Below are 25,454 nucleotides of genomic sequence, written 5' to 3'. Positions count from 1 at the left end.
ATCGTTTCAATTCGGTTCATATTACTATGGTCCACGTTAATTTCCAATATTTTCTATTTTTGCATTATTACCATTCTATTTAATTCACAACCATTTTTACTGACACTTTTCACAAAAATAATACCACCATAACATCTAGTCGTGTTATCAGCCGTTACCTCTGCACTTGGAAGTGTCCATTGCTTCAATTCATTCGTCTCGTTATATCTACCATTTTACTATATGGCCACATTCTACAAATCAAATTTGTTAAATGGAATATTTGTTATTTATAGTAAGCCTTATTATTGATTTCTATGTTTAATTTATCTTTATCTTACAGTAGCTATTGTACATTTAGCAGTATGTATAAAACACATCGTACCTTATCCTGAGATACAATGCATGCAAAATTTTTCTGACAAATGTAGACTGTAAGACATTAATAGAAACCGGTCGCAGCATCTACTCCATTAGCTCGTCTTCTACTTTAGTCTTAGCCATAGAACCCTGTTCTAAAAGCTCCTTTTCAAGAGCAGCAGCTTCTTCTTCCTGCTTGTGGATCTTCAAATGCTGGTTAAGGTTATCAGATCTGCTAAATTTTTTATTGCAAATCGTACAGTCGTATGGCTTCTCAAAAGTATGCAACGATCTGAAGTGTCTTTTGAGATGTTCTTGTCGCTTGAATCTACGTGAACAATAGTTACACAAGTAGATCTTGGTCAGATCAACCATATCTGCTTCTTTGTTTTCCTTACGACCCCTGGTTCTATTCTTGGAATTTATTATACTGGTGGGGAAGATCTGCGTGTTGGGAGGTAAATCTAGCGACTTCAAATCAACTTCTACCTCCACTCCCTTGTTAATCACAGTAGCCACAGGCATTTTTACAGGTGAGGTCTTCTTCTTCATCAACTTGGATCCAAGAATTCTCTTCGAGGCAGTAGCAAAGTTGGATGAAGCAGTTGTTGATGTTGTGGATTCATCGTCTGAAATGTCTACTTCCTCAGAACTTTGAGGGTGGAGTCTATTATCTTTCGAGGTGTTCGATTTCAGACTCATGCCTCCAACACTGCCTCGGTCACTGTACTCTTCCTTAACAGAGATGTTGTTACCGCTACTCTGGTTGGACCGCTGGTGGGACAATCTTAAGTTGTGCAATGAGGATTTCTCAGTAGTATGTCCGGAATTATTTCCCGATCCAATTTCTGAATCCGTCTTTATTTTTTTATTTCCCAAGGAGACGTTCAAGATGGGTGAGTTTTCTACAGTGGAATTAGAATTGTTGCTCGTGGTTCCATCTTCGTTCTTGACCTTGGTCTTACTTTTTCTGTAACTAGAGGTGTTCACGATCTTACGTTTACCAACATTTTCGAAGAGCGATGCATAGTCTGGCTCCTGAGATTGAGGATTCTGAGGCTGAGTTTGCGACTGTGGAAGCAATTGCAGTTGCAGCTGGTTATGAGAAGTGTTACTCAGAGACGCAGAATCAAGGAAGTTGCCTGTGGCTGTTGAAGGAGTGCGACTTATGGAAGTGGGCTGGAATGGCCCACTTGTCGAAGTGGAATTGTCCAAATTCTCGCCCTCTTTCACAGCAAACTCATCAATCATCAACATCTCGTTCTCGTCTATCGGCTCTTGTTTCACGGAAGGACCTTTGAAACGTGTGAACAAACTTCTCTTGGACCTCTTTGCTTTCTTTGGCTGAACAGAAACATCGATTGCTTCTAGCTCAGGCTCCTCTTTTGTGGGGCTCATCATCAAAAAGTCTTCGGTGTTTCCACTTCCAGAAACGAACGGATCACTGGACTCGTCAATGACAAAAGCATTGGTGAGCTCGTCGTTGGCAGCCTGGACATTGTTAGGAGCAGAGTTGCTTTTGAAGATACTACGGATCAAATGGCGAGGCTGCTGAGGAGGAGGTTGAGACATGAAAGAAGATGAGTTTTGCGACTGTGGAGAAGGAGGTCCAGAAATTGGAGATCGCTGGTTTCTGTCCCCCATGAACGGAATCATATTGGTCAACGAGTTGGTGAAACTCGTGTAGCGACCACTGCTGGGGTTTCTACGAGACGACGACTGCTGGCTGTCCATTGAAGGTCTTCCCTTATTGAATAAGTCAAACGAAGAAGACACAAGATGAGTAGGAGGACCTTGATCAAGCGAATTACGAGTTAGGAATTGGTGTGCTGAGAAGAAAGACGGCTGAGTAGAATGAACGGAGCTGATAGAAGGTGTGAGCGAGGTGGTGGTGGTGATGGGAGAGAGTTCATTGTAGAAATTATTGTTGCTGTTTTGTCCCAACGAGGCATTGGAAAAAGCATTACCAGTGATATTTGAATGAACGCTCAAGTAGTTTCCATTATTAGTATTGTAGACACTGTTCGTGTTATGACTATTAGGTGTGGTATTGTTGATATTGTTGTTGTTGAAATTTCCGTTTCCGTTTCCGTTTCCATTGCCATTACTGTTACTGTTATCATTACCATTCTTGCTGCCGCTACTATTATTAGTGTTGCCAATATTATTGGCGTTGCTATTTCCATTGATATTGGAATAGTAATTGTCTACAGATCCTAGTACCGGACCTGATTGGTTAACGCCGTTATCGGCGTTGGTGGTCACATGGTTGAACACAAATCCTCCGTTTGGGTTGATACCATTCCCGTTCTCGACCCGAAAAGATGAAACTCGTGAAGAATTGTCAAATGGTGAAAACGAGGACTCAATCCGTTGAGTTGGAGTTCGTTGCTGAGGTGCCAAAAGAGTGTTTCCCACGTTAGTATTGGCATTTCCATTGGCTTTAAACAATGACTCAGTCTCGTGATTGATAGAGGTACTTTCGATATGTGGATCATAATAGGTCTCCAGTTCGATTGTAAACGGCGGCGACTCATCAAGATCCATATTATCACCATCGTGAAAAGCTCCAGGCATCGAAAACGAAACATTAGCCTGATTCTGGTTTTCTGCTGCGTGCTCAAAATCAACACCAGGGAAGTTCTCCGGTGATTCAAGATTACTGATCATGTTGTTGGGACGATAGACGATGTTCAGCGGATCAGTTCCGCCAAAGAGGGCATTGCTGGGAAGTCCAAACGAGTTGAGAGCAAAGATTGACTCATAGTCTGTTGAATTTATAGTATTGCTGACATTGTTATTGTTGTAATTATTGGTATTATTGATAGTGTTTGTATTGTTATGCAGACTCATACTGTTGTTATTGATGTTTTTGATATTGTTGTTGTAATTATTGATGCTATTATTGATGGTGTTGTTACTGGAAGTGTGGTTTAGTGTCTTTCCATTTGATAATCCTCCATTTTCAAGATCTCTATTGAGGTTCTCCTCGATGTCTGAATGGACTATTTCGCTGTCCTTAACGTCATGGTGGTTCTCCTGGATCGTCTGGAAATCAAACGTTTCGCCATCCTGGTAGCCGTACCGTTGTGAAGGCTCAGACAGGTACTGGTAGATGTCTGAATCGTTATCCATATTAATAGGAAATGGGCACAGACGGGACTCTGGCAATAAAGTCGTAAGGAAGAACACTCAGTGTGAGTAGACTGATCGACGAAACTAACAAAACAAGAAAGAAAACGAATCAAGACAATGGAAGAAGAAGAATATCACCAATTCTATTTCACTGCTACGGCTGAGAATCACTCGACTAATGTGGCAGTGGTTCGAAATTTTTTCAGCGACACTTTTAAATTTCCAAGCAGAGAATCTGGGGACGCAGCGGAGAAGCGCGGGATCTGGCGGTAATCTGGCGGTAGAACTGGCGAGAAAAAAGGAAATAAGTGAGTCTGCAGTGCAAGAATAGTGAGGGAAGGTGCAAAGCTGACGAGAGTGAAAAGTCAACAAATCAGACCGAGCGGTCCCTCTAAAGTAAAAACCTATATCAGACACGGTGGTCATAGCCTTGACGGTCGTGGTTGTGCTCTACAACCGTAGCGGGTGTCAGGACTACTTGTCCCCCTCTACTGAGCCACTGGATTGTTCTCTTCCAGTTGCTAGCGGGCTCAGTACAGGCAGTGTCTACTGAAGCCTTGCGCACACTACTGCTACTATAGCCTCCTCCAGTTTTCTTTGTCTTGACTTTCTAACAGTTTCCAGGTCTACGTTTATTTTGAATTGTCTCGTGCTTCTCGTATTACGTATCTAATCCTATTTTAGCATTCTCTATCTGTGGTCCGCTTTCTAAGAATAGAATGATCACCTTTTCATTCACCACCAAAGTTGGCCCAGCCTCACTACAGTCGCAAAGTTCTATACTCATTGTGTCTTGATTATTATCTGGGCAGAAGAGCTCTGTTTCCAGGATGTCTCGGCTACGTGATCTGTAGCCCATGCTGTCTCGTCTACAAGGCAGCGATTCTTCTCCTTCCAATTCTCTTTCCAATGGTCCCTAAACTCAACCGTTTCACACTTCTCACTTCTCACTTCTTACCAATTCTCTCCGCTAGCGGGCTGTGGTACTCTTCGACTTCCAGCAGCAGAGCCACAATTTCCACGACAATTTGCTACTCTCGTCCTTTTATCTCCTACGGTATACTGCATCACCATCTTCGCCTCCCCATGCCCCTTACAGTTGCCATACATCAGACCCTCCGTTGTCTCCGTCCGCAGGTTCCGAATCTTGATAAAAGCACGTGACCCGACCGTTTTCTCCGTTGCAGGCTTATTTTTTCTCGTCCTTGTCTAATTCTCCACTGATAAGATTCGGCGCAGCGATTTACGAAACGAAACAACAAGTTGTTCTGCTCAAATCTTGAACAGCTCTGGTTGCGATTGTAGATTCGGCAACTGCGTAAGGCGAAGCAGCAAAGAAGATTCAGCTGTCAATCCAAATACGAAGGATCTGCTGTCAAGCCACACATGACGAGCCACCAATGTAGAATTGTAGCACACAAATTTTGATGTTCAAGCATCCAATTGTGTTCATTTCATATTGTAATCCTTTGTTATAATACATATCTATTTCTACCTATAGTACAGTAACATTTCTACCATTAGTCGTCCTCGGTTTTACCCCCGGACGGAACTCTTTGTCGGATCTCCACCGTCTCGTCATATCTGGAGCTTAGATCTATTTCAGTATTGTCGTCTTCGTTATCTTCGGGCGTTTGATCCAAAGAAGTTTCCCCCATATCCGGGTTCATGACTTTGAGAACCGACCGTCTCTTGGAACTCACCAACACTTGAACATCCATATCTTGATCGTCTATAGATTCGTGGTCAGTTTCCTCTGCAATCATATCCGACCGCTCCTTCACTGCCATTTCTGGCGAGTTTTCACTAACAAACGACTGCTCTGAGCTTTTTCTCAATAACCCGGTGCTTCTCTTCTTCTTCAACAACCCGTACTCGCCGCTGGTGGGGCTGCCTGGAGCACTGTTGAACGAGAAAGACTTCTTGAGTCGCGAAACGGAACGGTTCATGAGAGTGTATGAATTTATACTACCATTACTGTTTGTAATAGTAGCACCATGACTAGCAGTGGTATTAGTTCCATTGTTGGCGTGGTTGGTATTGCTTGCATTGCTAGTATTGTTGGAGTGGATAGTGTTTAAAGAAGTGTAATTGTAGTTATTACTGTGTATCTGTTGCATGCTGATATCGTTTTTCTCGTCGTCTTCTTCTCTGCTTTCGTCATCCACAACTACATAATCCTCCTCTGAAGTAGAACTTCTGTTCATATTGTTATTGAACAACGTTTCATTGGAAGCCATATAGCTGTTTCTTGTTTTCAAGCGTGTCTGGTCAAACTCCTGTCTCTTTCTAATCCATGAATCGAAGGAAGCTTGGTCTTCAAGAGTAGAACTGGAGTCGTTGTTCAAGTCCATCACCTTGCTGGAAGTATAGTCGGTAGGCAAAAGATTGTGTCTGGTTGAGTTTTTGTTGGACACCATGGATTCGCGGTCAAAGTAGTTTCCAATCTGGTAATCAAGAGCGTTCAATTCATCTTGCTGTTGTTGTCTCTTTCTTCTTCTTGTGTAGAAAATAACTGCTGCAACCACAATTGCAATAACCACCAAAGGAATCACTGTTCCAAGAATAGCTTTCTTCAGCACTGAGTGCTTGAAGCTGGATGCAGCCTGTTGCGTCTTCTCAAGTGCATTGACCGTGTTACTTTTGACGCTGGTGACAGACGCAAACGTGTTGGTATCATAGAGACTGACGCTGTAGCTGCTTCCCGAGCCATCTCTCTTACTGTTGCCCTCAGATGTAGAATTGATAATAACCAAAGTGTTGAAGATAGTAGCAGCACCCAAGATCTCGGAGTAATCCCAAGTTACATTGAATGTAGTGTTCCAGCTCCAGTCGTTGGAGCTGGTAGACAACTTGGCGTACTGAGGGGTAGACTCTTCACCCAATAAATCTCCACCAATAAGTAGCACTTCTTGAATGCTAAGGAAGTTGGAGACGGCCTCAATGGTATTGTTGGAAAGCTGAGAAAAGATAGGCAAGATCAAAGGGAATGTTCTTGAGTTCATTGTAGGGTCGTTTCCATCCTTATTGATCTGCTTGAAAGACCAGCCAGATGAAAAGTCCCACGTAGCTAATTGGTACATGTTGAGCCAACCTTGGTTACTTTGTCCACCAATGACAAGCTGGGTCTGCGGGTTTGGTGCCAACAAATTTCCAGCACCGTAGAAAGCCTCAGGTTTGGTAGAAGTGGTGATGTTGACAAATTCATAGCTCGACATGTTGAAAGATAGCAATCTGTTGGAAACAATTCCGTGTTGAGAATCACAGATACCTCCATAGAGATAGACTGTGTCAGTGTCAGTAGGTGTGGTTAAAACCGTAGCATGTTGATAGTACGAAGCATCATTGATGTTGTTGAAGTTCAAGTTGGCGTGTACTTGGCTCCACATTTTCTGGGTTGAGTCAAACTTGAGAAGCTGTATTATTCCTTCTCCACATACATCCAATTTTGAGTTGGTCTTGACTCCGATGAGCCCGTACAACTCTTCGTTGAACAAGAATAAGGTGGCATTCTCCGGAGGAGAAGGCAAAGTCTCTACTTGTTGGTTGTTTGTCAAGTCAATATCTGTTACAGATAGTCCATTGCTACTTCCACTAAAGCCTGCTATAGAGAAATTCAATGCTAGCAAGTCATTATTCTTCAAATGGATATAGATTCTGCCATCGACATAGGCATATAGAGTATTCCAATTATTATTGGAAGAGGAGGCTGTTATGCCGCCTATAAACAAAGCTATTGCCAGCAATAACATCCACCAGCTGGGAATTGGTGTCATTTTGTTTCCATAAAATACCTTTTTGCTGATAAACTCAAATGGTCTCTTTTGATATTTTCAGAATGGGTGCAAAAGAATATTTGGGGAGGATGAGAAGGGCTGAATCGTGTAGGTTTGAGTTTGAACTGGTTCAGATAGGTTTTATAAAAAGTATGGTGTATCTAACTGGTATGACTCGTTCTGACACCCTCTCTAGACAAACGTCGGGAGTTTATACCCAAAGACTGTCATCAGGAATAGATTTCTGATATTGGGCTCTTCGATTGAGTATTTACAAAGCTGCCCAAATAGGCAAGTGTGTGCAGCTTTGTCCCAGAAGTAATATTCGTCCATTTACAGACGTATTGCCAGTTCCCGAGCTTCTGACCTCTGCAAGCAGCTTTACATTTGAATATGAAACTACCAGACAATGGAAGTGGTGTTAACTGTCGATGGCTTGAGCCCGTAATTTTTTGCGTTGAAATAATTTTCTCAAATTGACTTTATGTATGGTCTTACTGGTTGCGAATTTCTAGATCCCGGCCCGAAAATGTTCTCCGCGCAATAAAGGCTATTCTCGAGTCTCACCAATGCAACCATCTTGACAGTTAGTTTAGATATCTATGTTTTGTCCGTCTTTGGCTTCTAATTGTAGTAGTATGCTGTCGTGGTCTAATTCTTGCTAAATCCGCTCTATCTAAATCCGCCTATATCGACAACGTCCCATATTTAATTTTCAGTATGGAGAGTGCGACTCCGAATTTTGATCTGATATTATAAAAATCTACGGTTACTTGCTGGAACGTTTTTATATTTGTGTCTATTTTCCTTCTAATGCTGTCGTACAAAGCCTTTGACTTGGACCAGATATCTTTGGAAAAGAGAGTCGTGCTCAGATGTCCTTTTAAACAGTGTAATGCCAGAATAATACCGCTTCTGAAGGCTTTAGTATCTTCAAAGATATCGATAGACAAGGCTCCAGAAATGGTTGCCGTTGGCCAAATCCCGTCGGTGGATGAACCTCGTACTGAGTCCACTTCTGATTTCTACAAGGTCGACGACGTTTGGGATTTCGACAACATTGGAGTATCAAGAGCAGTGGAAAACTTGTCCAGCCCAATTGAATTAGCTCTGGATCCTGGTGAACCTGTGACTTTGAATATCGAACGTTTATTGATCTGCAGCGAATGTGATAAGGGACCACTTGGATTCGCCGGAATAAGCGAGAAAGACGCAGCTGACGTAAAGAACTTGAAGTATTTCTTGAGTTGTAATAGCGTAGTTTATGATGTGTAGAAGGGCCATAAGCATAACTTGACGAACACTACATACGGGGCAACACAACCGCATAGCTAAATTCATATAGATAGCATAACTAAAACGTAGCTTCCATTACAATAGTATAATTACAAAATCTTTAATATCATATACAGTAGTACACAGTGTATCTAATTGCAAGTGTACAATAGTATTCAATCATTACATAAATAAATCAAAGCTTTGCTGCTGGTTGCAAGTCCTTGACAAGTCCAAGAGCTACATGTCTTGCTATAGCCATGGTTGTGATCATAGGATTGGCACCACTGGCGGTAGGCATAGCGCTGGCATCTGCAACGTAGACATTTTTACATTCAAACAAATGGCCGTTCTCGTCACAAGCCCCGTATCTAGGGCCCTTTCCAGACATACGGCAGGAACTCATCTGATGAGCAGAACCATACACGTTTCCGTATGAATCTAAGCCTATCTTCAACACGGCATTTCTCCAATCCACAAAGTCTTGGTCGGTGATGGCTCTTTCGTGTTTGGGTTTTTCTGACTTGAACACAGGAAGCCATGCTTGGGAACCAAAAATCTCTTTTGCACCTTGGATATAGAGCATGTCTGCAGTGGTGACAAAAGCCTGGAGCAAAGCATTACGGTCGTATTGGTTAACTGTGTAGTCAACAATCAACGAATTAGGAGCGTTGGAATCTGCCCTCACATATCCGCTGGATTTGTCTCTTGTGATTAGCAACATGGTTGCAAGATTCTGGTACTTCAACAAGTCTTCTCTGAGCTTGTCACTGTTCTGCCATGGAAGGAATACCGACTCCAAGAATGGAGCATTCAAAACGGTTTCGATCTTAGCACCGTGAGCCTTTCCATCCAAATCGTCCACCTCAGTGCACACAGAAGTCAATATAGGATGTTCATGAGGATCAGCTCTGGCTTCTCTGCCAAAGTTTCCGAAAACAATCGAGATAGGGTGCAACTTCAAGTTGGCACCTATATGCTTGTTTCTGAAACCGGAGTTCTGTAAAACAACTGGCGTACACAATGAACCACCACTCACTACGTACTTCTTAGGACCTGTAATTTTGAACTGCTTTCCAGTGAGGATATCTTCACACAAGACTCCGATGGCTACTCCACGATTGTGGAGAACCTTGATCACTTTAACTTGGTCCATAAACAATGAGCCCTTGTCTGCTGGTTCTCTGAACCAGCAAGCTGGGGAACTCTGTTTGATTCCGTATTTACAACCGAGGTGACAAAAACCACAGCTGTGATCAGCGTGGGCTCCATTGTTCTGTTCCACTTCCTTGACCTTGTAGCCCAACTTGGCACCACCTTCTAAAATAACTTTATTGGCTAAAGAATGATTGATGTTGTTCTTGTTCGCACCCATCTGAGTCCATACATAGTCAGTGCACTTGTCAAATGACTCGCTGGCAGCCCATTCAAGACCAAAGTCGTCGTACCATTCTTTTCTGACCTTGAATGGAGTCTTCAAACAAGCAGACCAGTTGATGGCAGAACCTCCACCAAATGTAGACCCAGCCAATACGAACAACTGTTGGTTGGAAGAGACTAAGGCACCTTGTTGTTCATACAAGTTCTGGTATCCAGTCAAGTCATTGAAGGTGAATTCTTCGCTCGAAAAGTACTTTCCTTTCTCGAGAACCAAAGCCTTATATCCTGCTTCAGCTATAGTATGAGCAACGACACCGGCACCAGAACCAGACCCAATGATTAACACATCGACGTCAGGAATGTGCAACTCGTAGCCGTCAACTTGTGGTTTTTTCAACATCGAATATTTGAAAGTGTCGGGCACTTGGTCAGCATATAGCTTTTCTCTCGTCTCGACTCCAGGATAGCCAATAGCCTTCAAGTGCAAGTCTGTAGCCATTCTCGCGAATGTGGACACGGCTGCAGCGTGCACCATTCTGAATGCACGTCTTTTGGTCACTATAGGAGAATCTCTCCACGATTGTAATAGCTGCTCACGCTGTTCTACCGTCATATCTCTGATCAATGTAAGCGAGCCCGTGAGAGTTGGTGCTAAGATCCGGGAGTCTAACACCGTCATAAGCACAGTGAACATTCTCCTGGAATGGGTCGGATTCGAATTGATCACGTTAGTGACGAATTGCTTAAACCCTTCTGTTTCTGAGGGTCTGGTGTAGTTCTTCAAGTATTCTTCAAGCCTGTCAATTGGAAATCCGGGGTCCAAGTAGGGTCTGACGACATCGGCCGTTGTGTCATGGATGATCCCATCGGCCAATGCCACCAAAATCTCTATATGACTCTCACTAACCGAACTCATATTATTAGTAAATATAACGAGTTGTAGCTATTATTCCGTTAAGTAGCAAAGGTGAGTTCAGATTATCAACTATTATATATACTAATTTCCATGCAGAATACGTTATGCAGAAATGAACTCATTTTCAGACACGCAAGAGATGACCATGAAGGACGACAGCTAATTATCCGATTCAATAGCCTTCGACTAGACGACAATAAAGATGGGGAGCATCTTGTGAAAAATTCAACTATTCACGTGCGAATTTATCCTGCTACTGATTGTAAGCGCATCTTGTGTTCTTGAGATAGAGACTACCACACCAAGAGGAATCTTAGCATTCAGTGCTTGATGATTGGTTCGCTTTGGTTTCCGTATCATTCGTTTCCTGGAAGTTCAAACCACCACAATCACCTCCGTTTGATTTGTTGAACCGCTCAATTAAAATCGAGTCAATTTCGTATAAATTCTATTATACTCCAATAAAATTTTCAAATCATGCACCCTTTAGGAAGTCTGCGACTCTCTATAAATCTTTTTGCATGTGAGGTGGGGAAGAAGATGGCCAGAGGTTTTCTCAGAGGTGGCACCATAATATGTGGAGATACACCCGAAAGATACGGAGTTTTCTTACGACCGGACGAACTATGGGGTTGTAATCAGGAGAACATGAAATATCTTTAGTTAGTGCTTACTTTTCGCGGGGCAATATTGGTGTTTCTATACTTTCTTAAGCCTCTATTTTTTTACTTGCAGTCTTTACTTGATTCTAGATCGTTTATCATTAACTTCGTAATCTAACTACTCATTTGATTCTTCTCGAGAACGCCCCCGCTCCTTTTCTGAAGAATCCGAATCAATGGCAAACATCTCGTTTACCTTGGCACCATTTTCGTATTCGATTCTGTATTGCTCCATGGCATGCTTTCTTGCTCTCCAAGCGGGAACTTCAAACAAGTAGTCAATGGCTTCCAATGGAACCTCCTTAGTCTCAGGATACAACAAGAGAATTACAACAGGGAATACTATCATACATGTAGCAAAAATGAAGTAGAATTTGTATCCAATTGCATCCAATGCTTGGCCTGACCATCTGCCCATAACGAAGGCCCAGAACCAGTTAGCAGAAGCATTGATAGCTTGAGTCAAAGTTCTCACTTCCTGGGAAAATACTTCTGAGTTGAACACCCAGGGAGTACCGTTCCAAGAAGCTCCGTAAAACAACGTCCAGATGTACAACATGGCTTGAGCTGCCTTTCCACCAGCATCTTGGGTAGTGTTACCATTGGCCACTCTCTGCGAAGGGTTGGCAATTTTAACATAAGCACCAATATACCACATACAAAGAGAGCACGGAACAGATCCCCACACAAGGGCCGTCTTTCTGCCGAATCTGTCGACGACAAGGAATAACCAGACCAAAGAAGCAAAAGCCTTAAGCAAGCCAAAGACCCCTGTAGATTGCAAACCAGCTTTGGTTGCGTCGATACCAAAAGATTTGAATACAGTTGGAGAGTAATACGTTATGGCATTGATACCAGACCCATTTTGCATGGGGAAAAGGGAGGTCGTCAAAAGCAAACGGTAGAGAATTTTCTTGGAACTCAAAACCTTCTTGAATGGAGCAAAGAATCCATCGCTCCCGAGCTTGGCCTTTTTGTCGTTGATATCCTTGACTATGTTTTCCATTTCGTGTATGGAATAAGGGTGATCTACAGGGAGATTTCTAAGGAAAGAAAGGTTCTTTCTTGCCTGCTCCATTTGTCCCCTGTGAACCAAATAACGAGGTGACTCGGGAATCAAGAAAGATCCGGCCCAAAACATACCTGAAGGAACCAACTGTATGGCAAAAGGAATTAGCCATTGTTTTCTGGAATCAGGGATGTTTTGTAACACTCCATAATTGATCCAGTAGCCTACGACTCCACCTACTTGCCACGACATTTCCCACATTCCTACCAATTTTCCTCTAATCAATGCTGGAGAACTTTCACTAATGTAGATAGGCGCTAAACCGGAACATCCACCAATTCCAATGCCTGTCAAGACTCTACCTGCGTAAATTGCACCCAAACCAGTCGAGCTCTTGGAGTAGAGTGAAATGGCTGCACCAAAAGTCAAAAAGAACCCAGACAAACACAATCCAATCTTACGACCAAGGAGCTCTCCGATAGGGTAGAAAAAAATGGCACCCCAGAAGGCACCAGCTTGAAATACAGAGACTACATTCGCACTTATATTGGACCTTTCTTTCGCAGTCATGCTGGGCATGTTGAACTCGTCCTGGAAAGACTCCAAAGCAACTGTACCTCCAACAAATCCAGCATCATAGCCAATAATAACGGCTGCAAACGCAGCTGTAAGTGCTACAACAACCATTCTCCAGTTATAGATTTCGTCTGGTATGGCCACTGCATCGCTCAGTTCATCACTCGTTGATCTGAGAGAACCGGCCTCGGCCTCTTTGATAGCATTTTCTTTCATTTCTGCCATCTTATGTTGAAATCCGTACAATTATCTTGAATTGAATTCACTGATCTTTTGATTAAGCAATGTATTTCTTTTAGTGGTAACAAAAGTAAATCCAAGGAAAGTATAAGGAACAAAAAATATATTATTGCAAAATGCGGAGCCAACCAAATAGCAATCCAGATAATCTTGACAAAGGAACTGATCCTGTTGGAAACACCAAAATAACGTCGAGTATGAAATGAACGTAGATACAAGCAAAAGAACTAAAGCTGCCCAGCAAGCAAAACGCGTTGGGAATCCCTTCTATATAAATACTCTCTGAATCAGATCCCCCAATCCTCGAACAAACAAAATGTTATGCCGACGGAAAATTTGCGTGAGTCAACCCTTCGTATTTTTCATTTAAATTTTGGCATTTCCTGGAAATTTCCAGCTCCACTTTTCTACACAAAATAAATAAATACCCCGTTGTGACGGCATGGCTTATTCAAGACCGATGCATACTCTGCGATGATTTCATATGAGGGGCAGCCATCAGTTGATTTGCTGATGATAGGAGCGGCTGATTCAGATTTTGTGCTTTCTCACTATCTTTCTGTCCTCTTATTTGATGTTTGGCCCAGCTTCCACAATATGGCGATTTTTCTTCTTTTGAGAATTTCATAGCCTTCAATTTCTCGGCACTATCACCGAGAACAAACCACGCGTGTAGTTTTGTGTGGAGATTCAATGACCATTCTATTTTTGGGGGGTTTCCCAAAGCGTTCTCCAGCTTCTTATCTATGAAATCCCCAGCGCTAAAAGAGAAAGACGCAGGGACATGTACAGGATTATTTCTGCGGCAGACGTAACTGAATGTGGGGGAATTTTTTACTCTTCGGATTTTTCAACCTCCCAACTCAACGTGACCTCTTAGCATATTACGTGGTCGCTATCAGGAACAAGGAAGGTGTAACTCGGGATTTAGGGAGCATATCCGAGCTCGAAGTGAATCACAATTATTTTGAATTCTACACGTATACCACATAATCTACATTTTGTTTTTTTGTTTATCAGTTTCTCTTTGGTGTCCAGGTTTTTTCTCAGTCTTGTTTTAGACAAAAAATCTGTCTCATTTAGCTGACTGGGATTGTCGATTTCTGAGAAAATTTTCGGATTTCCTTCTCAGACTTCCAAAGCACTACTGTGTGAATGCAATCTTACCGAATGGGGTGAGCGTTAATTAGACAGATATATTAGGTCGTATTCTTCTCGTAAGCGCACGATGAGATCTTTTCCAATAGACCCATCATAGTAAACGTTTCTCTCTTGTCACCTATCTTTCCTGTTAGTCTATCTCATCGCATCACATCACTGAAAATATGCCCGTATTTTTCAGTTCTTGGATTGTCCTTGAACAAATGCTTTCCTTAGCTAAGCCAAAATAAAAGGCTTGGAAGCAATGATTAAGCCTACAACTGTATAGTTTTCGCGTAACTTTTATTTCAACAATATAGATTCTAAATGCGTCGTCACAAAAATGTCTGGCTGGTCTCTTATCTCCAGTTGAACTGGTTTTGCTGCTGAGTCTGATTGTATGGATTATAAGACTGTTGTTGAGGCTGTCCGAATCCAGTAAACTGTGGAGCAAACTGCTGGTTTTGTTGCGGCTGCTGTTGTTGCACAAACGTTGGCTGCTGTTGCATATATCCAGTCTGCTGTACAATCTGTTGTGGCTGTTGTATATATTGTTGCTGAGCTTGAACTTGGGCTTGTTGTGTTGGTTGGACTTGTTGCGTTTGGGCCTGTTGCGCATGTTGTTGGGAAACTGGTACAGCAACTGGAGTAGTGAACAGATTGGGTTGGTTGTACAACGACAAGATATTCTGCTTGTTGGTCTGTTGTGCTATCAACTGCGGGTTTGACTGTTGTAACAACTGCTGCTGGTGCTGTGGATTGGTAGGATCAAGATACTGTTGACCATTGGCATCGACATATGAAACCTGTCCTGTTATAGGATCAGTATATTGGTAGATCTGAGGTTGTGCAATACCCGTAACTTGAGACTGTGCAGCTCCTGAATTTGTAGACCACCATTCTTCCAGTGGTTGGACCTGTTGAGTAGAGGCGGATGTAGTTGGAGCTGTGTCTATCAAAGAAGTTGTAGGGGGTGCTCCAGGTCTTCTTCTGGGAAGCTCTGGTGGAATTTCGTCCTGGTTGGGGTTTAATTTAGAGTCCTGATCCAAGATATCAAGAGCCAATTCGATTTCTCCTCCACTCAACAACAAACTCTCCAATACTGAGTCACGGTTGGTATAACCATAGTTCAAAATCTTGTGCAATTGTTGCGAATACTGGGTATTTTCGAAAGTAGTCAACTTTCTATGAGACAAACGAGGAATCTCAAAGTTCTTAGAGCCAGATCTCAGTCTTCCTCCTCCTGGAGTTAAATTCGAGGTGGCTCTTGAATTGGCTCTGGATCTTCCGTTTCTAATGCTAACACGTGAAGCAGAGTCACTCTCATCTGAGTACCTACTGCCTCTGCCTTCTTCGTAGTCAGCTGCCTCGATATTGTCATCCCTGAACTTTCCAATGACGTACTTGTCTCTTATGTACTGTTCTACGGCTGCAACATCGTCAGCTCCATCATAAGGAAATGGTACTCTCTTTGGGTTCCACCTCTTTTTCGCCTTTTTATTGCCCACACGACGTAAATGGTCAAGCTGTTCGTGGTTCCATTTGTCTAATGTAAGGGACTTCACCTTGGATATGTTATTGTTGGGAGGTCCCAAGATTTTCTTGTGGACCGAAGCACATCTTCCACATAGAAAGATTCCCAAGTTATACGATGCCCATGTTGGGTAGCTCGAGCCGCACTCTCCGCACTTGTTTTCGTTCTTGCTACTGTTGACGATTTCAATGAGCTGTTTTTCAATCTCCTGCTGTTGTTTTCTGGACATTGCTAGAAATTGTGATCCTACTTATTTGACGAACTTATCAAACTGATGAAATAGCAAAAGTGTTGAAAGATATGTAAAGCTTATCAAGAGTATTCAAAGCAAACGTAGTAAATTTTAAAAGCAGTTATCGGAAATTCTTGTGCCAAACGTGCTAGTGAAAAATTGATACTCAATAATTCAGTTAAAGTCTATAGTCGTAAGAATATCAGATGGAAGTACCGGAATAGTCTATAGATCAGTATTTCTCCTTTGCTTTCTTATTCTAACTACCTCGTAGTATAATTGGCCCTTGATGATGTCTTTCCGCCGTTGAATTGCTAACGTCTTGACTCCGATGTGTGACTTTACTAAAAGAAGAATCTGACAAACTCCCAGGCTGAGGATTAGTGGCTGAACGAAAACGCGCCTGGAATCATGTCCAGCGAAAATTATGGGGAAAATTTTGTATGGAATTTTCATGGTTTGTGGTTACTTCGTGCTAAACTAGTAGAGAAGTGTTAGAAAGGACAGTTGAGAATAGCAGATAATTGTTTCCATATAGCATTATTCCATAGGATAATAACCTCATTATTATTCCTATACGAATTCTTAATATGGTTTTTAACTAGGTGGTTTTTATGTGTGTGGGAAAAAATTGTATCAGTACGCCTTATTTCCTTTGCTTTACTAGACAAGTCAAAATAATCATAACTGAATTCTAGTACATGCAACTTTCTACGAATCATTATCTTGTTTGTTTACGTTTCCCTATTTCACTTAACCCAATTATCTAATTCATTCTCACTTTCTCTTCATATTTCCATTTTTCGCAGCCAATCTTCAAAATCGTAATTACGTCAAATTATAATCATTATCATAATATTAATACTAGTACAATATCTATATATCAAAGGGGAACGAGTCCACTTGCTGGGACTGGCCAAGCTGCGACATCACGATTTCACTGATGCTGACATTGACATCGCCAATTATATCACCTACGTCTACGCTTTCTAATTCCTGATTAAGGGCGTCCAATTCTTCATATTGCTGTCCCACTGTATTGGGAGAACCAGTCGAGAACGTTATGTGATGATGGTCGAGGCTGTAAAAGGGAGACTTTTCCAATTGCAATGAGTCAACGGAGTTCTCTATCACTTCGTTCACCAGAGTAAAAAACTGCTGAACTTCATCACTGTACTCTATGAGCCCAGAAAGAAACAATTTATTACTGTTGGGACTCTGGAATACTCGGAGCTTTGGCTGAAATCGCAAATTTATTGATTTTTGGTCTGGCCCATCATCCTTTGACTTTCCTAATAGCTTACTGAGACGGTTATTTCGCTCGAGTCTTTCCTCGTCATATCCTATGGAATTTTTAGGATACTTTACATCAGTGATTAGAGCATTTCTGATGTTGTCCAGTAGCACTTTCATCTTGTACTCCTCACCATAAATATTGGGATGTAACGTGATATGGTAGCCCAAATTGGATCTCTGCTGGTGAATAGGAGTCCATTTGTACTCCGCCAAAAGGATGTTTTTTGCGGCCAAAACTTTGCTAGTTGCAGCATTCAACTTGGAAACAGCATCACGTGTAGGTTTCCAAGGTACGTATAGAAATATCGACTTTCGGTTCATTTGCGTGTCTGAATAGTTCTGCAGATATATGATCAATTCTGGTACAGATAATGGAGGTTGAGTGGATGGATCTGGAACCTGGAGACGAGGCTGCTTGCCAATGACCTCTTCTTCGTCTTCTTCTGGGCTGCTGCTGTCACTTGCACCCGAAGAATATTCCTGTAGCAAGTCCATCGGTTTCTTGCCAAAGTGCAATGAATTCTAGAAACTGAAAAATTGAGTTCTACATAGGTATTCAATAAACATTATGTACAGTATTCACCGACCTGCAGGACTTCAGAGAATTGGGAGAGGAGCAAAAACTGTTTGCAGCTAGATGGACAAATGAAGAATTGCCAGTTTGAAGACCAGATTTACTGAAAACAGTGGAAAAGCAAGAAATTGCAATTGCAATAACATCAAATCGTTACAACTTCTCAAAAATTGAAGTAGTTTATTCGAGAACAACAAGAATACAGTTGTTCCTATAAAGATACCAGAAACAAAGGAATCAGTGGGGAAACCAGGGAGGAAGACTAAGTTGAAAATTAGACATTGTGTATTTTAATAACTCTTCACGATGATGTTGGGTTCCTCAGTCCTCCCAGTACCCTACATCCTTGCTGGATAGGCAATATTCTTGTCTCGTCAATTCCTACAGAACCATGTCTTCTAATAATGTAGCCATCCTGTCCTGCAATAGGCATTAGAGGCTAATTTTAACATCAGTGGATACATTCAAGTATGATATAATTCTGGCAGATCCAGGGAAGATTTCGTGTTTGAATGACGACTTGTTGGATTACAACCATAACTTCGACACAACCAATCTTAATTGTCATATTATCTAGATTTTCGTTACAATGAAATACTTCATTAGAAACATCGAGGAATTTGATGAAAGGGTCAGAATAAACGTTCAAGAAGAAAAGTGAGTATGTTGGATTAATGGTTTCCTCCTCGAGTTTTGTCCCTTGTATTAAGAACCTACTTGGCGGCTAGTCTAACAGTTATCTATTGAGGATCTACATTATTCATTATTGGACTTCCGCCTAATGTGCGTAAAATCAGTTCCCATTTTCGAATAGTTCCTTGAATTGTTTCAACAAATCAGTGATATTAGTTCATAAATTGTAACCCCTTATACGCTTCACTTATGTATGCTGTGGTTAATTTGTACTTTAACTTGAAGACAAATTGCCAGCCCCACAATTCAAAAAATTGGATGAAATACAAATGAAGTTCAATATAAGAATTCTATTAGTAAATGCACGCGAGGAAGAATATAGTGGTCCCGTAGTAGAACTTGCATGATTGAATTGGTCGAGATCACCGTCTTTGCTTTGGCGACATTAATGAGAACCAAGCCACTGAAAAAGCTTTCAGAGGTGATTAGCTAGTAGAAGAATTACCTACCAAATACATTGTAGATTGTTGAAGTTGTGACTAGTACTACTTCACAATCATTGTAGGCTATTGTTAAAGCTTCTGACGTCACTCAGAGTGAAAATCTACAGTTTGCTTTCGAGATCCAACTTAGCTTTTATTCCTAAACCCAATACTATATTCTAGATTTGATCACTTCAAAAATCACGGAATTATTATGTTTATGTGAAACAAGGAGTTGGTCTTCAGTATTCAGCGTGGGAGTCACCAAGTAAATAAAGAAATAAAGAAATGTGACTTCGTATACTTCTGTTATCTACAGGTTGGTACCCCACAAAAAAGATGACGGCGCATTAGCATCAGTAGCTAAAACGAGCTGAGAACAACGAGAAAGGAAAACATCACCAGGGACGTTTTGGAATCGTGGTGCCCATAAGTCGATCGCATCCGATCCACCAACCATTACCTACTCTAGCTCTATCTGGTTACGATCCATAGGAATTATGGAAATTTTGCAACCTGTCAAAAATTTCTAGAATGTTCCAGATGGTTCTGTGCACACCCAGAATTTTCCGGAACAGTTTGCAAGCTTAGTGAAAAATATGCTTATAAAAGATCACCTGCTTTTGGTTATATAAGTAGACACTGTTTCCTGAATTTAATCTTATTTTGCGGTCTGATTCTTCAGATTTAATACATTATCAAAATGGACGAAACTCAATTTACTGACAACGCCTTGAAGATCATCACCTCGGCACAACAGTTAGCTAAGGACAATGCGCATGCACAGTTACTCCCATTACATATGCTTGCTGCCATGGTTCCCAGCGATGATCCCGAGTCTACTGTGTACTTAAAGACGTTGATCCAAAAGGGCAGATTTGAATGGCCCACTTTCGAAAGGACCGTTAACAAACATTTGGTCAGATTGCCTTCTCAAACCCCGGCTCCAGATGAAGTCAGGCCTTCCTATGCTGCTGGCCAAGTTTTGACCAGAGCCAATAACATCAAGGCTCAACAGAAAGACAGCTACGTTGCTCAGGATCATATTTTGCTAGCTTTGCTCGAAGATCAGTCTATCAAGGATATCTTCAAAGAAGCTGGAATCAAAGTAGATGCTGTCAAAGCTGCTGCTATAGAGTTGAGAGGAAACCAGAGAATCGACTCAAGACAGGCTGACTCGTCTTCTACCTACGAATTCCTCAACAAGTACTGTGAGGATTTGACTGAAAAAGCCAGAGAAGGAAGAATCGATCCGGTTATCGGCAGAGAAGAAGAAATCAGACGAGTCATCCGTGTTTTAGCCAGAAGAACCAAGTCGAACTCGGTCTTGGTTGGTGAAGCCGGTGTAGGTAAGACTTCCATTGTGGAAGGGGTAGCACAAAGAATCATCGATGGAGATGTTCCTGGAGTGTTACAAAACTCAAGATTGTTTGCCTTGGACTTGGGAGCATTGACTGCTGGTGCCAAGTACAAAGGTGAATTCGAAGAAAGAATCAAGGGTGTTTTAAACGAAATCGAAAAGTCGAAGGAGTTCATCATCTTGTTCATTGACGAAATCCACATGTTGATGGGCGATGGAAAATCTGACGCTGCTAACTTGTTGAAGCCAATGTTGGCCAGAGGTACTTTGCATTGTATTGGAGCTACGACATTCGTAGAGTATCGTAAGTTTGTCTCTAAGGATGGTGCATTTGAAAGAAGATTCCAAAAGATAGATGTTCCTGCTGCCACAGTCAATGAGACGGTAGCCATATTAAGAGGACTTCAGCCCAAATATGAAATCCACCATGGGGTCCGTATCTTGGATAGTGCCTTGGTAGCTGCTTCTCAACTAGCATCCAGATACTTAACATACAGAAACTTACCAGATTCTGCCGTTGATCTTATTGACGAAGCTGCTGCTACCGTTGCTGTAGCTAGAGACTCTAAGCCCGAAGAATTGGACAACTTAGAAAGACAGTTACATCTTGTAGAAGTTGAAATCAATGCTTTGGAAAGAGATGTCGATGCCGATGCCGATTCTAAGGATCGCTTAGAATTGGCCAAGAAGAAGCAGGCGGAATTGGAAGAAACTTTGGCTCCTTTAAGAGAAAGATTCTCCGCCGAACGTGCTGGTCATGAACAATTAATTTCTGCAAAGCGTAAGTTGGACGAATTGGAAATCAAGGCCCAGGACGCTGAAAGAAGACACGACACCAGCACTGCAGCAGATTTAAGGTACTTTGCCATTCCTGATGTACAGAAGCAAATCGAAGAATTGGAAGTTAAAGTTGCTGAAGAGGAGGCTTCTATTGGTCCAGATGCCTTGTTGAAACATGTTGTGGGTGCCGAACAAGTAGCTGAAACGGCAGCCAGATTAACTGGTATCCCAGTCACCAAATTGACCCAAGCAGAAAATTCCAAGTTGATTAATATGGAAAAGGAGTTATCTAGTGGTGTAGTTGGACAATCAGACGCTGTTAAGGCTGTGTCCAATGCCATCAGATTGACCAGATCTGGTTTGGCCAACCCTAACCAGCCATCTTCATTCCTTTTCTTGGGTTTGTCCGGTTCGGGTAAAACAGAATTAGCCAAGAAGGTTGCTGGTTTCTTGTTTGCTGATGAAAGAGCAATGGTAAGAATAGATTGCTCTGAACTTGGTGACAAGTGGTCAGCATCCAAATTGCTTGGTGCTGCTCCCGGTTATGTTGGCTACGAAGAAGGTGGTATCTTGACTGAAGCATTATTAAGACGTCCATACTCTGTCGTTTTATTCGATGAGGTCGAAAAGGCAGCTCCAGAAGTGTTGACCGTGTTGCTTCAGATCTTGGACGATGGTAGAGTCACCTCCTCACAAGGTAAGGTAGTCAACTGTTCTAACTGTATCATCATCATGACTTCCAACTTGGGTGCTGAGTACATCAATGCCTCCAAGGGCTCCAAAATCACTGCCGAAACGAAGGATTTGGTTATGGGCTCAGTCAGAGCACACTTCAGACCAGAATTCTTAAATCGTATATCTTCCACAGTCATTTTCAACAGATTGTCCAAGAAGGCTATAGCCAAGATTGTGCAAATCAGATTGAAAGAAATCCAAGACAGGTTTGCTGCTAATGGAAAGACTTTGACATTAGATGTAGACGATTCGGCCTTGGAATACTTGTGCAAAAAGGGATATTCTCGCGACTTGGGTGCCAGACCTTTGAACCGTCTTATCCAAACCAAGATTTTGAACCGTCTTGCCGTATTGTTGTTGAAGGGACAAGTCAAGGACAAAGAAACAGCTCATGTTACCATGGGTGAAAAGGGAATTGAAGTGTTACCAAACCACGAGCCTGATGACGTTGAAATGGGAGACTACGATGTTGAAGACTGGGAGGACTCTGATGACGGCGATGAAGACTCTGAAGAGTTTGGCGCTGGACTCGACTAGCTCCTAACTTAAATTACGATATTTTGTTAATTGTTTGATTTTTGTTCCAAGGTTATAAATTAGGGTAATAATAATACATAATATAAATTTATTCATTTATTGTAGAATCATAAGTCATTTAGCTAGAAATCTTCGTAGTAGGTCTCATCCCATTCTTCTTCACTGTCGACGGTGACAACTTCTATGGGCTCATGGTTTGGGAATACTTGCAAGCCACTCTTTCCTGATGTCACTCTGGCCGTCTCCTGGTCTCTCACTTGTCCAGTTAATAAGTATATAGCGACTCTGCTTAGGAGTTCTGCCTGCAACACTCGCTCGAGCTCTTTTGCACCCAAAGTTGGAGAATAGCCGTTTTCATATAGAAACTTAAGAGCATTATCGTCAAGTTCAAAGCTTATGGACTTACCATAGCCGAATCTAGCAAATCTGTCTTGCACCTGCCCTAATTGAAGACTGATAATGTCATAAATGGATTTCGGGCCAAGAGGATTGAAAACTATTGTGGAGGTTAAGTCGTCGTCAAGGTCTTCGAAGTGAGTTTTTAGGTGATTTGACACTCTATCAAGGATCTCTTCTTCTGTTAGCAATTTTGGCTGCGCCAATCTGCTCTTTAAAACAACTACCGTATGTGTACAAGGAACAACTCGTCCTCTAGACGAAGTAATAGAACCAGTGGCTACAATTCTCAGTAATAAGGCCAACGTCTCGGGTGGAACATTCTCGGCCTCCTCAACCAAGATTACACAAGTCGGATTCGCCAATAGTGCCGTCACCAATAGTCCCTCCTGGATACCTTCACCATCTATAGAAGACCCCAATAGGCTAGATACTGAAATTTCCCGGGGTAAACGGATTACAGCCTTTTCGCTCCCATAAAGATACTCGGCCAATCTTCTTACCAATTCAGATTTTCCGGATCCGGGAGAGCCAACAAGAACAAGCATTGATCTGAAATGGCGGCTCGACGATTGAGCAAGACTTCTTCGAAGACATTCTGAAACTTTTTTGACAGCCTGAGGCTGTCCTACTATTGACGCCGATAGCCGTGTTTCGAGATCAGAGAGATCCGGAACCTTATATTTCATGATTGTAGACAAAAAAACTAATGAAAAAGAGGAAAGGGGGATTACGTCTACAATAAAACAGGAATATAGAATGTATACAGCTTGTAATATGTATTATTTATACACAATATATGCCTGGCTTCCTAAAGGTAAAAGGCACAATACCTAGAATCTAAGGTGATACTGGCACCCCACACTTGGTGTCATCACGTGAACAAACTCTTACGATGGAAAGTATGCAGATATCTCAAACCGTTTTAACTGAGTTTGGCGCAAAGTTCTACATTTCGTACAAAAACCACGGTATACCAAAGGCCACATCCTGTTAGGATCAACTATTTCCAATATACAATTTATATATTAACTCTTCTTTTATGCTGTAGCTGGCATAAGTTTCGTCCAGGGAAGCCGTATATATAACCTTGGACCTGTATGTACTCCTCATTATCTTTAGCTGTTGCATCTCATTTTTAAGCACGTGACCTCTCACATGTCATCGTCTGAAAAATTCTTCTACTATAAAGTATTACTCATCTCGAATTTTCAGAGCCATCAATATTCTATTCTTATTATCAAAACTACGTATTTACCATCATGGCTACGAGAACTCAATTTGAAAACTCCAACGAAGTCGGTGTTTTTTCCAAGTTAACCAATTCCTACAACTTAGTTGCCGTAGGAGGATCGGAAAACTTCTACTCAGCTTTTGAAGCTGAATTAGGAGATGTCATTCCTATTGTCCACACCACCATTGCTGGAACCCGTATTGTCGGTAGAATGACTGCCGGTAATAGACGTGGTTTATTGGTGCCCACTCAGACCACTGACCAAGAATTAATGCATTTAAGAAACTCGTTACCTGATGCTGTTAAGATCCAGAGAGTTGAAGAAAGATTGTCTGCTTTGGGTAACGTGATCTGTTGCAATGATTACGTGGCGTTGGTACACCCAGATATCGAGAGAGAAACCGAAGAGTTGATTGCTGATGTGTTGGGTGTCGAAGTTTTCCGTCAAACTATCGCCGGTAACGTCTTGGTAGGTTCCTACTGTTCGTTGTCTAACCAAGGTGGTATAGTCCATCCTCAAACTTCTATCCAGGACCAAGAAGAATTGTCTTCTTTGTTACAAGTTCCTTTGGTCGCTGGTACTGTTAATAGAGGTTCGTCAGTTGTCGGTGCTGGTATGGTTGTGAATGATTGGTTGGCTGTCACCGGTTTGGACACCACTGCTCCTGAATTGTCTGTTATTGAATCTATCTTCAGATTGCAAGATGCTCAGCCAGAATCCATTTCTGGTAACTTGAGGGACACCTTGATCGAAACCTACTCGTAAATACGTTAATCAAGGTCGGTTCATTTGCATTTGAATGGGTTCTGTCCATTCTGCTCTTTTAAAAGTTGCATTCAACTCTGGTCACTACACTTGACCTAGCGGCGCTACCATATTTCTAGATTATAAAGTCAGGAAGTAATTCGACTGGTCAGGTGGCGGGATTTTCTCTTGTACGGTATTTTGCTCTGCGGACAACCGTCTGTAGATTGTATATTAGCATTCAATAAACATCAATAATGGGAAACAAAACGTAGTTCAGAGATAGGAACATTACTGAATGAGGAAATGGTTGTGAAAATTCCAACCCCCGCCAACAATGTTTAGCGTGAGCGCAATCTTCAAAATCTATTTTGGGGCATGTGCAGGGAAATCGAACTACCAGCACTGAAAAGTTGGAGATTTTCAGCTGATTTTTACGCTTTCAACACTTCAATCTTGAAATTGACA

General features: G+C 41.9%; 10 protein-coding genes across 10 annotated transcripts; 3 read left to right on the top strand and 7 right to left on the bottom strand. All coding sequences in view use genetic code 12, as the record gives it.

Moving 5' to 3' along the window:
- Positions 1-444: 444 nt before the first annotated feature.
- Positions 445-3,474, bottom strand: MSN2 (zf-C2H2 Zinc finger, C2H2 type; the record flags this gene model as incomplete). Its single annotated transcript, XM_001386052.1, has 1 exon — positions 445-3,474. One exon carries the CDS (start codon positions 3,472-3,474, stop codon positions 445-447), a length of 3,030 nt encoding a protein of 1,009 aa, XP_001386089.2.
- Positions 3,475-4,926: 1,452 nt separating this feature from the next.
- On the bottom strand, positions 4,927-7,390 carry PICST_85176 (predicted protein). Its single transcript, XM_001386051.1, is given in 4 exon segments — positions 4,927-5,475; positions 5,579-5,595; positions 5,649-6,089; positions 6,108-7,390. The coding sequence occupies 4 exon segments, from the start codon at positions 7,248-7,250 to the stop codon at positions 4,995-4,997; spliced, it is 2,082 nt and encodes a 693-aa protein (XP_001386088.2). The 5' UTR covers positions 7,251-7,390; the 3' UTR covers positions 4,927-4,994.
- A 673-nt stretch (positions 7,391-8,063) lies between these two features.
- Positions 8,064-8,525, top strand: PICST_49706 (predicted protein; the record flags this gene model as incomplete). The annotated part of the gene is made up of 1 exon (XM_001386236.1): positions 8,064-8,525. The coding sequence occupies one exon, from the start codon at positions 8,064-8,066 to the stop codon at positions 8,523-8,525; it is 462 nt and encodes a 153-aa protein (XP_001386273.2).
- Positions 8,526-8,633: 108 nt separating this feature from the next.
- On the bottom strand, positions 8,634-10,945 carry FAO1 (long chain fatty acid oxidase). Its single transcript, XM_001386050.1, has one exon. The coding sequence runs from the start codon at positions 10,819-10,821 to the stop codon at positions 8,722-8,724; it is 2,100 nt and encodes a 699-aa protein (XP_001386087.1). The 5' UTR covers positions 10,822-10,945; the 3' UTR covers positions 8,634-8,721.
- A 656-nt stretch (positions 10,946-11,601) lies between these two features.
- QUP2 (high-affinity hexose (glucose) transporter) lies at positions 11,602-13,179 on the bottom strand (the record flags this gene model as incomplete). The annotated part of the gene is made up of 1 exon (XM_001386049.1): positions 11,602-13,179. One exon carries the CDS (start codon positions 13,177-13,179, stop codon positions 11,602-11,604), a length of 1,578 nt encoding a protein of 525 aa, XP_001386086.1.
- A 1,628-nt stretch (positions 13,180-14,807) lies between these two features.
- Positions 14,808-16,528, bottom strand: GTS1 (protein (LSR1 protein); the record flags this gene model as incomplete). Its single annotated transcript, XM_001386048.1, has 2 exons — positions 14,976-16,528; positions 14,808-14,906 (listed from the first exon to the last, which is right to left on the bottom strand). The coding sequence occupies exons 1-2, from the start codon at positions 16,209-16,211 to the stop codon at positions 14,808-14,810; spliced, it is 1,335 nt and encodes a 444-aa protein (XP_001386085.2). The 5' UTR covers positions 16,212-16,528.
- Positions 16,529-17,090: 562 nt separating this feature from the next.
- PICST_33338 (predicted protein) lies at positions 17,091-18,005 on the bottom strand (the record flags this gene model as incomplete). The annotated part of the gene is made up of 1 exon (XM_001386047.1): positions 17,091-18,005. The coding sequence occupies one exon, from the start codon at positions 18,003-18,005 to the stop codon at positions 17,091-17,093; it is 915 nt and encodes a 304-aa protein (XP_001386084.2).
- Positions 18,006-19,842: 1,837 nt separating this feature from the next.
- On the top strand, positions 19,843-22,703 carry PICST_85379 (predicted protein). Its single transcript, XM_001386235.1, has one exon. The coding sequence runs from the start codon at positions 19,903-19,905 to the stop codon at positions 22,609-22,611; it is 2,709 nt and encodes a 902-aa protein (XP_001386272.1). The 5' UTR covers positions 19,843-19,902; the 3' UTR covers positions 22,612-22,703.
- A 30-nt stretch (positions 22,704-22,733) lies between these two features.
- PICST_33333 (predicted protein) lies at positions 22,734-23,696 on the bottom strand (the record flags this gene model as incomplete). The annotated part of the gene is made up of 1 exon (XM_001386046.1): positions 22,734-23,696. The coding sequence occupies one exon, from the start codon at positions 23,694-23,696 to the stop codon at positions 22,734-22,736; it is 963 nt and encodes a 320-aa protein (XP_001386083.2).
- A 573-nt stretch (positions 23,697-24,269) lies between these two features.
- PICST_66051 (predicted protein) lies at positions 24,270-25,257 on the top strand (the record flags this gene model as incomplete). The annotated part of the gene is made up of 1 exon (XM_001386234.1): positions 24,270-25,257. The coding sequence occupies one exon, from the start codon at positions 24,270-24,272 to the stop codon at positions 25,005-25,007; it is 738 nt and encodes a 245-aa protein (XP_001386271.1).
- Positions 25,258-25,454: the final 197 nt, after the last annotated feature.

The sequence above is a fragment of the Scheffersomyces stipitis genome, chromosome 7, assembly GCF_000209165.1.
Source record: "Scheffersomyces stipitis CBS 6054 chromosome 7, complete sequence".
In the NCBI taxonomy this organism is placed as follows: domain Eukaryota; kingdom Fungi; phylum Ascomycota; class Pichiomycetes; order Serinales; family Debaryomycetaceae; genus Scheffersomyces; species Scheffersomyces stipitis.
Note: the sequence above shows the minus strand (reverse complement) of the source record. Positions and strands in the feature narration are given on the sequence as shown.